A 13,013-nucleotide genomic window follows, 5' to 3' on the forward strand; every position below is an offset into this window, starting at 1 on the left:
ACACTAACAATCCTTCGGTTTTCTCGGTGAAGCCTGCGGGAAAAGGGCGGAGATTCTGCGAGGCGATCGATACGGAAAGCCGTAACGGATTCCTGCGGACTTCTTTCTTATTTTCGCATTGCTTATGGAATTTTTATCTTATGACAGTTAAGAGAGACCTTCGTCTGAGATATGCTGCATTCATTCGTTCAATAACGGAGCACTCAGTTTCTCCCCCCCCCTCTCTCTTGAATATTTGATTCTGATATATAAAGATACACACATTTATCGATTTCTTTGTGTGTTATAATTATATACTACTTCCGTTATTATTAACTAATTCCGTTATTATTTTACGTACTCCTTTAGCATTCTTAAGAAATTTAATCACCGGATAAAGTATTTTTCTCATCTTTATAGAGATCTCTCACCTTTCGCAGACTCCATACTTCTCATCCCATTCGCTGCCAGAGCAGTATCACCGATACATCAGTCATCTCATTTATGTTTCCTTTTTCTTACTATCATTCGCGGTTTACGGTCCTTTGCTCAATGCTCTTAGAAGATGTTATTCCGGAGTGCGCAATAAAGCATAAAGCTTTTTTTTTATCCCACTCTGTATCTCGTCTTTCCTCCCTTCGGCAAGTATCCGCTCGCTTTCTTCTTCGGCTCCTCTTCGGTTCTCCGTCTCTTTCTTCTCAACACGCTCGTTTACAATTGAATATATCGACAATTGAATTTGTTTAACCGTCTACTCGCTGCGTTATTACTCGTGTGCGCTTCTGTCATGTCACGCTTGCGCTGCAATTATTCTTATGCATCCTCCTTCTTTGCACACAGAAGTAGTCAATCTCAGAAGAATGCAATAAAGCTGTCTATCTGTCCTTACAATAAAGTTGTCTGTCTTTCTCTCTGTACTATTGCTCCTCTTACTTTCGTACTTCTCGTTCGTTCTCTTTCTCTCTCTCTCTCTCCCCCCTCCTCCTCCTCTTTGTCTCTGTTGCTTCTTCTCTCTCACGTTCTCTCTATGAGCAATGGAAGAGGTCGTCACACATGAGCGCGCGAGCGCCCATTTGGAGCAATAAACAGTATTTTTAGACTCTTGTCTTTCTCTCTCTCCCCTGCTGACTCTGACTTTCTCTCTTTTCATACATCTTCTCCGCCTCTCCCCGTTTCTCTCTCTCTCTCTCTCTCTTTCAATTTATCTGTTTCTCCCTTTTCCTTCCTCTCGTCATGTGTTCACGAGTAAATCTCGCCTCGTCGACATGCACGCCGATCAAACCCTTCGCAATAAATGCGAAGGTCTACGCCGCCGATGTCATTATCGACCGACATCCCGCCACGTGCAAATCGTCCAAGGCAGCTCACACCTGTCCGAAGGATCGCACGCGGTCTTTTTTTAGATCGTCACCTCTCGAACGGAGGCGAAATCGTCTCCAGACGAAGGTGATAAGCAAAAAGGCTTCGCGATGAATATTGAAATCGAGATATAAGTAAAGGTTGCTCGTCGTTCGTTAAAAACGTATGATTCTATATACAATTACCAATATCTTCCTTTTATTTCTTTGTAGTTCGCAAAAATTCTCTGAAAAGAAGTTGCAGAGAAGGAAGCAGTTAAAAGGAAGCAGACGAATGTTAAGCTTCAAATAATTTCGAGTGTAATATTCGAGCCTTGTAAGAAGATACCATAATCAATCAGATCATTCCGCACGCGATGTAATTATATAATTATATTCGTATTGCACTACGTATTAACTACGTTAGTAATAGCTTGCCTCCACAATGAGATCGATATTTCAAGAGATTATCTTTTTACATATATAGGGGAGACTGGGGGGAATTGTGCAAACATCTAAGAGAAAAGTTAAATAAAACAGACGAATATTTGTCAATTTTTAAAACCAATATATTTTTTAATGGAAATTTTTATAATTTTTATAATGATAAATAATTATCGGTTTTATTTAACTTCTCTCTTAGTGTTCGTTCCTTCGCCCACATTCTCCCCTACATAAAATCATCAAAAACGTGTACCTGATATTATTTATTTTAAACAGTGTGTTCTACGATCACGTGATAATATAACACTACACTGAGAAAAAATTTCTGGTTGATAATGAATGAACCAGAAGATTCTGATCATTCAAAATTCTGATTATATCTCAATTAGAATTATAATGGATTCAACCAGGAAATTCTGATTTGTTTATTTTCAATAAGAATTCCAATTAATGCAACCAGACTCTTTTTCCAATATATAATCGTATATCAGACTATCATTAGATGCGAGAAACGAGATATTATGACTAATATATTATAATAATATCGTTCGCGTTTATCTTACGTTAGTAATTCTTCCACTTTCTCTTAATTGCATTTTATATACATTTGAGAGATAGCTGATGCACGCGACAATTGAGTTGAACGCAAAGTTTATTTGTTTTCCGCAGGCAAAAGATAAGTTCAGAAGAGAGCAGCATTTCTGAGGTGATGGCGTGGTACACAAAAGTGAACGCCGCTATGCTGGCCCACCTGACTAATCAGATTAAGGAGACGGATAACAGCGGGGTGTGGAGGTAACGCGTATTATTATCGTAATATCCTCCTGAAAGATTGGAAAACAACGGAGACAATAAAAGCTGGAGCACAGATCATTGCATAACGCATAATGCATAAAGCATAAGAAAATCAACAAATCAGAGTCTTGTCGTGGAAAGGAAGAACATGAAGGACTTTGATTGATTCATTTTCTTATGCATTATGCGTTATACATTATGCAAGAATCTGTGCTACCGCTTAATTCTGGATATCTTGATAGAAAAACATGAAAATTCGTACGAATACACTTTTCCGTTTTAGGTATCTAATAGCCTTCAAGAATCTCCTGCGGAGCATCGAGAGCCTCGGTATAGCCTCGGTGGAGGGAATCAATTACTTCGGCCGAGGTCTCCTTTCCGGTGACAACTACATCAATTACGTTCGCCACGAAGCGCTGGGCCATGACCTTCTGAACGCCGCCCTGACATATGTGCCCTCCCTGAAGAAGTTTTACAACGAACTCACGCGCACGATGCCCGAGTACGACAAGATCAAGGCAAGGTAAAACGTTTCTCGCGCTTCATCTCCGCGTCCCCTGATCGGTATCGCGCGGAAAAGTCTCATGAAAAAAGTTACTGGCCTCGTTCATATCTTTCGTAATATATCTAGACGGAGGGGAAAAAAATTGCTCGAACATCTTGCGATATAATAAGAAAATAGAATTTGTTCTTGACACTTCGGCACGACTTGCCGAAAGATTTAAAATTTTGCTGGATACAGATCTGAAAAAAATTTTGTTGGAAACTCAAAAAGTAAAAAGTGATGACTATTGTAAAAAATTTGGATATTCCAGCGACCAGTTTGACTTTGATGGTTCAACAAAATTTATTATATTTTCAGATTTGTATCTAGTAAAATTTTAGAGCTTTTGGTAAAATTTTTATACGAGGATGTTCGATGCACGATGATTAAAAGATAAAAGACGGATACATCGTACTTTAATTTTAATTTTGAAAAATTGAACATACATTTTACGTGAGCGTACTTGTAAATTATTCTCTGTATTCTCGTGAGAAAATGTAGATTACCTGGTAATTTGATAATTTAGAGGAAGTGTTTCGTGAAAGCCCTTTTATGAGCGTCGACAGCGTAACAGGCCGATGATAAATTATGACAATAAGAGTGGGCGGACAGGACGAACGTTTTACATTCTCTCCTCAGACGGAACGAGATCCTACGGAATCAAAAGAGGGATCAGTCGAGCGTAGACGACGCAATCGCTTACTTCGATTCAATGGCCACTTACATCGACGAACTGCGTAAGCTGCAGCGGGAACTGCGTCACATGATAAGGTAGCGAATCTTCATAATGGAATTGTCTCTTTGTCTAAATCCCTCTTGACAAGATTCCTGAAACGGAAGACCCATCTGGATCTATCAGACATCGGATATTCGCTAATTGCTATCGTTATTAGGAAAATATCGATCTCTTGTTCCGCGGAATAGGATAATTTCCAAGAGAAACCTCTCTTCTTAAAAATTACTTAACGCGCGATTAATCATGATTTATTTCGAAGGCGAAGAATATCTAACAATTAGTCACACATGAATAAATTTACTTAATTGAGCTTTATAATATATTACAGTATGTTAAATCAATGTTCTAATAACAAATTTTCTTAATTTTTTATTTCTGTCGATCGTCAGTAAAATTTAGTAATTCCGCTAAGTCTGGTATTTCAATCAAAAACGATTTTGATTGAAAATAAAATCTCTAAATTTGAATTTTAATAGGTTGCGGTATGTCAAATCAGTCAAGGGGTTCCTAGTAATAAAGTAGAATTTTTCAACATTTTGTTTCTATCTCAATAAAATTTAGTAAATCTCTATCATATTTAAGCCCAGTTTTACAGCTCATGGTTAACTCTTAACCCAGGTTTAATTTATTTTTCATCTCTTTCTAATGCTAGAATTAGAAAGAGATGAGAAATAAGTTGAACTTTTGTTAAGTATATTATCTACAAAGAATACAAAGTGCGTTGACCATCGTGCGATGCTAATTTTGTCAGGGATTACGTCAATTCGACGTTACAAGACGCGAGCAACAAGGAAGTCGCGGGGATTGCTATCGTCGTTCTGGTCCTGGTGGTATCCCCTATCATCATCATACTGATGCGTAACGCCGTCGCCACCATTCAGGTTCGCGCTCGACGATTCAAAGCCGTCGATTTGATTTCTTTTCATGCTTATACATGTGACTCTTTCATACGTGGCTTGCAGTGGTTTGTATACAGGACATAACACGGACTTTAATTTTCATCCCAGGCTTTTTACCAGAATTTAGAATCTGATTTTTCTTTGATTAAACTAGCTATTTCAAGAGTACATATTTTAAAATATCTGAGCAATAATTTCCGAAATATCTAAGATAAAAAATAAATACAATTGTCCTTCTCAATCTACAGAGTTGGAAAATTTATGTTACATTTAACACATTTTACGTATCCCAAACGTCCACTCAAATTTTTATGTTAATTTAACACAAGATGAATCTGTTAGAAAGTAATACAAATATTATGTAAAAAATGAACACGAAAAATGTAACATATATTGACATAAATGTAAACAAACTATAGAAATATATTTTTTCAATAAAATTAACATTTATGATATGTTAAATTACGTATTTTATTCATTTATCTTAAAATTTATGTTTGAAAATATATTATTTTTATATTGTTTGTTTACTTACTGATAAATTATGTCTTTTTGACTAAGAAATATAGAATATTAATTTAACACAAAATATTCAAATAACATAATCATATTATATTAAATTAATACTTGGATATGTCAAAAAATTAACAGTAATTTAAAAAGGATTTGAGTGGACCGATTTTAACACAAATATAAAACACTTTTTGCTGTGTAAAGATAAATAAAAAGATTCAATAGTTCTTTTTATTACTATTCATCTAAATTGGGTTCTAATTAGCGACAACACGGTTCTTTTCGACCGTTTGTCAAAGTTAACTTTGCCTGGATGCTGAATCCATGAGAAAAGCCATGATAAATTTTCGCAACCGCGCGTTAAATTTGCATCTTGACGAATCCTATAACTCGATTCCGAACTCTCGAGGCCACGAGGTCGTCGACGAATAAACGTCGCGTCGCGTGACTGACGTCTCAATGGAAAACCAGTTGTTGAAGTCTAGGTCGCGATGAGAGAAGTTTCAGTCTTTGAACAAAAACGTTTTTATCGCTCGTATATAGCTTTTTCGTTCTATTTACAGAAAAAATTAATAAGCAATATTAAGATGTCAATCACCAATTGTTATTAATGGTTAGTTCTTCGCGAAAGACGCACATTTTCTATAAAGATCAAATCTTTTTTCGCAATATTAGAGTAATCCATTTCTTTTCATCTTAAAATATGTAATTAGTTTTATCTTTAAAGCTCTGATTATTTTTACACTTTAATTATTTTTCTCACATTTGAAAAAAATTTTTTTATATGTATTATTATCTTAAAGATTATCTTTGCTTTTGTAACACTACTATAAATCTTAAACTGTTTATTATAACACGTTTGATTTACTAATTACAGATGTACGCCGCGAATTTGGCTCAGAAGGCACGTGAGCTCAAACGCGAAAAGAGGAAGAGCGACACATTGCTCTTCCAAATGCTTCCACCCAGCGTTGCCCAACAACTCAAGCAAACTCAGCAGGTCAATCCAAATTAATATAGAATTTCAATTTTCTCGAAGATATCATAATCTTCGAACAAATAAATTTTTGAAATCGAAAATTTTTTAATCCTCAAACTCAGCGGTATCATTAAATGCTCTTTCAATTTAAACTTTTGTCCCGAGTGGCGCTTTTTTTAAATGATTGATCGTGAGAAATAATAAATTTTTTTGTTACCTGTAATCCATTCGTCCGCCTCGATCGGTGGATTCATAAATTTTTTCGTCCATCAGGTACCGGCGGAGTATTACGAAGCGGTGACCGTCTACTTCAGCGACATAGTCGGTTTCACGGAGATCGCCGCGGAGAACACGCCCCTCGAGGTGCGTCCTCGTCCATTTCTATTCCAATGGGAAATTACTGATTGATCCCGAGTTTCCAAATTACGCGAAAGTTCCATCGTACAATGCTCCTGCCGCGGTGATGAAATTGCGTGCATACCACAAATTCCCGCTGGACACGCAAGGATTATCCGAATCGAACGCATGGCAATTGATCGTTTATCATCCTATGTATCACTCTCATCTCATCGTTTTCATTATATATATGTATCACTTTCATTTTATATATCATTACTTTCATTTTTGTCTGATTGCTTGTATTATTTCTTTAATTTTATCTGCGATTGAATCTAGTCAAATTTAGGGTGCAATTCATAGTCAGTTCTTATATTTAAGATCGTCCTAGGATGTCATAGGCCAATCATAGAGCCGTATTATCATCTTAAGATATTACTTGAGACAGTCTTGTGAAATAAGAATGGACTGTGAATATCGATCTTAGTTTCCCATTTTCATAGGAAATCGGTAGAAGACAGTGATGAGTATCCGCGTTTCTTTCAGGTGGTGACGTTCCTCAATTCGATCTACAAGCTGTTCGATGCACGCATCGAGTGCTACGATGTCTACAAGGTAGAGACCATCGGAGACTCCTATATGGTCGCTTCTGGTCTGCCCGTTAGAAATGGTAAAAGTACGAAACATCCCCCAGCTCCGCATGTTGTCTTGAAGCATGCGATGTCGAAACAGTGATGGGCACTTCCTTTTCCCGGATTCTTCGTGCACACAAATTCCTTAGTTTCTGAATGAATAAAACATAAATATTTTCTTCCTAGTCAGCCAAATCTGTTGAAAATAAATTTTGTCAAATGCTTGCTACGAATTTTATCGACAAAAAGACACCAAATTTGATACAAATTCTATTATATTTAATGATAACAGCAAGTTGGTGACAGACATACAACAAAATTTGCTAAGAACAAATTGTCGACAAAAACTGTACAAGCTTGCTAACACCTAGCAGCAAATTGACGGTACGATCAGACTTTTGCTTGATTTTTGCCGACAATTTCCTGATAATTATATCAGTAAGCTTTCGGCAAAACATCAAACTTCCCCTACAGCAATAATGCTGCAACATTGCAGCAATATTGCAGCATTATTGTAACGATATCCCTGCACGTTCTGTGCTGTATGAGTTAATATGCAGACATTGATGACAATTTGTTAAAATTTTTGATCAAATTTGCAACAATTTGTAGGCTAATTGCTAACATCTTACTAATTGTAAGTTTCTTGCATTCAACGTTTCAGTGTTTACTGTTCTTTCGGATTTCGTTCCTCACTTAATACATCTCTTCACTCGCGATTTCGTGTCTTTCTCAGGTGATAAGCATGTGTCTGAAATCGCCACAATGGCGTTAGACTTGCTGGCGGCTTCGTCCGTATTCCAGGTGCCCAAACGTCCCGGCGAACGACTGCAAATAAGAAGCGGAGCCCATACTGGACCCGTTGTGGCCGGTATCGTCGGCAGCAAGATGCCCCGTTACTGTCTCTTTGGCGACACCGTAAACACCGCAAGTCGCATGGAATCGACTGGCGAAGGTATAAATTAACTATCAATAGAAAAATAATTCTTCGCATTTTTCATTTTCTTCACATCGATTTCAGCGTATCTTCCACTTAACGTATTTATTCCTTCCATATTTCAATATATCGATTAATTTTGTTTACTGTTTCATTGAAGCTCTGCGAATCCACATCAGTTTAGAGATGAAAAAAGCTCTTGACGCGGTAGGCGGTTTTAAGATCGAACACCGTGGCCTTGTCGACGTCAAGGTATATTTTAATTCTTTATTCGGAATAAAGGAGGATATATAAGATCACACATACACACACACACACACACACACACACACACACACACACACACACACACCGCAGTTATTTGTGCGTAAATTATTGTGCATATTTACAATAATCAATATATGCATTAGTCAATAAAATGCATCATGACGACAATCATATATACGTTTTGATTAATGTATATATCAATTATTGTAAATGCGCATAATAATTTACGCATAAATATTCTTTTACAAAAATCTAATACTGAAAGATAGTAACAGTACTGTTAATACTCCAAATATAAATATCAATTACTGTCTTTCAGTAATAAATTGACCAGTAATTACATTTCTGTAAGGGTAACAGCGTTGGTTTTTATAGATTTCCTGTAGAGTTTTGAATTTTATTCTGAAACCTTAACTTCTTTAATTTTTAATTCTTTATGTAAATCAATTATTATAACATATTAACTTTTCTTCCATCGAATCCTTTTCTCATTAAGAATACCAAGATTTTTCAATTCATTTTTCCTTCATCGTTAATTTTTGGATAATCTCTTTTGGCACGTGTTTCATTTTGATTGCTCTTTCCTCAGGGCAAGGGCCTCATGGACACGTACTGGTTGGAGTGCAAAGACGGTGGTATCGCACGCGCCGCCGAGCTCGACCTACCGTCATTCTTCGAGGACGTACGACCGGTCTTCATGCGGCGCCTGCGTGAGGAAGGTACCCTCTGATGCGAGCCATACTCCCGCCGGGACCTTTGGTACCTGAACCGACGCCCGAATCCATGTATCGTCCGGCTGTCCCAGCCAAATCTGATCGATCATCTGAAGCGACCGGGCCAGGGTCGCAAAAACCGGCTGTCTCATCCGAATCTGCATATCACCCCTGTCAAGATACCACCGCAGTCACAATCGAGTATCGAATCCCAGGACTCGGGCACCTACGAATGCACCCGTTCAACCACTCCCTGTCCACCGAGTTACTCGCCCGCGAGTCAACGCAGTCGTTACTCGCAGCCGAACCTACCGACCCTACTGATCTCGTACGACCGGCGATCGGGCGGTTCACCAGACCGTCGCATCCGCATGTCACAGCCGATCCTCAACTCCAGCCTGAGCGGCATCAATTCGTTCAATTTCAGCATGCACCGCGGCAGCGGTGGAGGCCGTCTATCCTACACAAGTCTACGTGCCACTTCAGGCGACAATAGTATCAACGAGGAAGAGAGGCTGTCGACACCAAACGTGCATGCCCTGGGTGGCAGCGGAAGCCCCCGTGGTAGTCTGACGATGGAGCGGAGCTCGTCGCGACTTTCGCAACCGGACATCCGTCGATTTGCCTTGCGACATGATAAGCGCGAGCGATTGTCGCAGCCCACTCTTGTCACTGGCGACTACTATCCTGGTCGGACGCAGCAGCGACTGTCCCAACCGTGTCTCAGCAGCGGTATCGGAATGCATTCATCCTCACCGCCACCTTATCCTCTTAAACATAAGAGATTCGGGCCTGCCATCTTGCAGGTAAGTCAGCGCGATCGTCTCTCGCAGCTGGACATCGGAGCTAAGTATCGAAATATTAAAGACCTGGGCGGCAATGCCGCGCAGGTGAAGTTCAATCGCGATCGGTTCTCGATACCGGAGTTGGAGACGCAAAACGACTTGCGACTGATGGCCGGCACGCCCAAGCAACGCTTCAGCCTGGACAGTCAGCTGACGAAGCAACGTTACAGTTTAGACAGTCAAGACAGCTGTAAATCGCGACTGCTACCAATCGCCAGTTCACCGATTTTCGAGCATCAGCAAATGAAGACCGAGGAGCTCATGGGGTTGACGTCTGAAAGGCTGAAGAGTCCTACCTGCGAAGGTCTGCAGAGCGTGATTGTCGCGAGCACGTCGCCGATCTTTCCACCAGGTGAGAGACGATTCCTCGCGCCGGATTTTCCATTCACAAGCAGAAAACCATCGAAGTCACCGTCGCCACCTAAATCAGAAATCATTTCATTCGGCAAGACCGGACGCGGTGGTAAACCACCACCGATTCCGATGCGGGAGAGGATGTCGGTGCCGGAGATCAGAAACTCAAGCTTACGTCGGCTGCTGGATCCACCTGTCCGGCAACGGCACAGTATCGCCGGCAACTTGAGGCAATCGCTGTTGTCGCCGGTGAAGTTGCCAGAGTTCAGCACCAGCAGCAGGAAATCGCCGCGATACTCGATCGACGACGCGCTCGAGAAGTTGAAGAGAATCGAGAAGGAAGAGAATAGACGGAACCAGGAGACGAGCGAGAGCAAGGAGCAGGAAGACAAGGAACAGGATCAGCAACAGCAGCAACAACAGGAAAAGGAGCCGAAGCACATCCAGCGGCATTATTCGTATACGTACGAGACGCCCGGCAGCGACGAGAGCGGCAGCGTCTCGACGCTCGGCAAGCTGAGCGTGGGCGGCACGCCGAAGCGCAAGTTCCTGGAAAGCAATTTCGACGAGAACGAGCAAGTGATCACGACGGTGATCGAGACGGAGGTACCGATGATCTTGCCGAGCACACCCGGCAAGTACGCGAAGAAAGCGCAGGCATACTCGAGTGAGACGCCGAAATGGATCCGGAAATATCTCGAGAACGAGAATTCTCCGAAGGTGGGCAGAAAGCCCTCCGCTACCGGCAATCAGCAGATCGTCAGGTCATCGAATCGCAGGAGCAGCCGCAGAAAGAGCTCGCTGGAGTCGATCGAGACGATGGCGAAGAAGCCAGAGGAGAAGATTCGCTCCAAGTCCGCCAGCTGCGAGGAGAGGACTAAGGACATTACGGAGCAGAAGAGCGTGAGAGAGACGTACGTGAGGATCGTGCCATCCAACAACGCCCAACAGGAGAATAGGTACGAGGTTGGCGTGGAAACTACCGCGACCTCGTGGAAGAAAACCGATGGCAGGGGTCTCTACGGTGACGACACTGATACGGACGATTCCACATCGATCTAAACGAAGGGACGTGATGTCACATGTCACGAGATGAATCTGGTTCATAAGATCGCTTTGATTGCTGTTGCTAAGCTTGACGATTTAGATCTTGAAGAAACGAAGAGAATTCAATTATTTTGGTAAACTAATATCGGAAAAAGCGGAAAATATATTACAAACATAGACATTTTACTACTTAAAAAAATTTTAATGGTAGTTCATGTCATTGTAAAAATTTACATTAATAATGAAAATGATCGGAGCGATTAAACTGATTCAGCCTTTAAAATTTTAAACGGATGTTTCCGGTCACTACAAGATTAATAATATATTGGCCATTATCGTTTTCACAAATACATCAGTTAGCACGACTAATTAAATATCGTCATTTAATATCAATTTGTTTGAATAATTAATTATTCAACAAATTCTCAACAAAAATTCAAACAAAAAATTTTAGAAGAAAAATCGTCCATTATTTTACGGACTCTTAAATTTTCGGTTTGAAAATTTCCATATGAATTTCCATTTAAATGAGGATGCGAAATCTTAATGAGAAATCTTGAATCGAAATATTGTCGCTATGTAAAATTTTTGTACGAGAATTATGCAGTTTAAATTTACACTGCTATGTTAGACACTGAAGAGAGACTATACACTGCATGCATCTCAAATCAGTGAAACGAGAGTAGTATAAGTCAGACCGTACATCATGATCAAGACAGATACGAGGAAGATCGATTCAAAGAAAACATAAAAGATGATCTCGAACAAAGATATTTTGTACTTAAATAAGCTGCACTCGACGTCTCGTCCGACGGGATCGGAACCAGAAGTAAAAATCCGAATGCAGAACACCTATTTTTGCACGAACAGAGAGGACCACGATATACGCGACACTCCGCATGCGTTCAGCCTAAATGATACTCAGATCTATGCTTCACGACTTTCTCGATTCCGAAATAAATTTTGCTTTGTATATATCTCGATTGTTCAAGAGGGAAGCCAGGAAGGATATATATAGGGCGATCGAAAAGACTCTCTCTCTCTCTCGATGCCGAAAAATTTTCTTCTCATTCCTCGTCAAAGTTATAATAGATCTTGGGTTTTCGATCCACGTCCGTTCCAATCGAATTTCCAAACAATCGCGTGAGACCGTTCGATCGTTCTGCACAAAATGTGTATTTTGTGCACTATTTTTATCAAGCTTGTAGGGACTAAGTGTAAAGACAGTTACCTTGTACATACATCAATGGGGAGTTATAATATACTGCTGGATGTCGACTGTTGCATCGTTACAGTTGAATCTGTGAAATCATTTGATGTTCTTCGACGTACTTTTCATTTCTTATCGGAGATATTCTTCGCTTGCAAAAACCGTGCCGAATCTCCGGGATTACGTCGTACTGTTAATCGTGAAATCAATTTTTTAGGATAATATGCAACGCGCGTGAGCGAATGTTTTGATGATACTAGTCATTAATACGATTTTACGATCAATCGGATATATGTATAGGGTGCCTTTGATAAAATCATCTCTGCAAAGATTTAATTAATAATTAATAGAAGAATATTCTTCTGATATTTATAATTTTTTATCCGAGTAATTATGATGTTTTATTGTTTCTAAATTAATAAATGTTAATTGGCGATTTATAAAGC

At 39.8% G+C, this 13,013-nt stretch overlaps 1 protein-coding gene across 1 annotated transcript in view; it reads left to right on the plus strand.

The window, feature by feature from the left end:
* LOC108729436 (uncharacterized) overlaps positions 1-11,535 on the plus strand; it is a 39,076-nt gene extending 27,541 nt beyond the window's left edge. The window contains exons 6-16 of the mRNA XM_018458558.1: positions 2,430-2,555; positions 2,839-3,078; positions 3,739-3,870; positions 4,587-4,716; positions 6,125-6,247; positions 6,500-6,589; positions 7,109-7,232; positions 7,931-8,149; positions 8,292-8,383; positions 8,988-9,114; positions 9,238-11,535. Coding sequence (XP_018314060.1) covers positions 2,430-2,555; positions 2,839-3,078; positions 3,739-3,870; positions 4,587-4,716; positions 6,125-6,247; positions 6,500-6,589; positions 7,109-7,232; positions 7,931-8,149; positions 8,292-8,383; positions 8,988-9,114; positions 9,238-11,372 — 3,538 coding nt within the window. The 3' untranslated portion in view covers positions 11,373-11,535. The remainder of the gene's footprint in view (positions 1-2,429; positions 2,556-2,838; positions 3,079-3,738; positions 3,871-4,586; positions 4,717-6,124; positions 6,248-6,499; positions 6,590-7,108; positions 7,233-7,930; positions 8,150-8,291; positions 8,384-8,987; positions 9,115-9,237) is intronic.
* The last annotated feature ends 1,478 nt before the right edge of the window (positions 11,536-13,013 follow it).

Source organism: Mycetomoellerius zeteki, unplaced genomic scaffold (genome assembly GCF_001594055.1).
Source record: "Mycetomoellerius zeteki isolate Tzet28-1 unplaced genomic scaffold, Tzet1.0 scaffold73, whole genome shotgun sequence".
In the NCBI taxonomy this organism is placed as follows: domain Eukaryota; kingdom Metazoa; phylum Arthropoda; class Insecta; order Hymenoptera; family Formicidae; genus Mycetomoellerius; species Mycetomoellerius zeteki.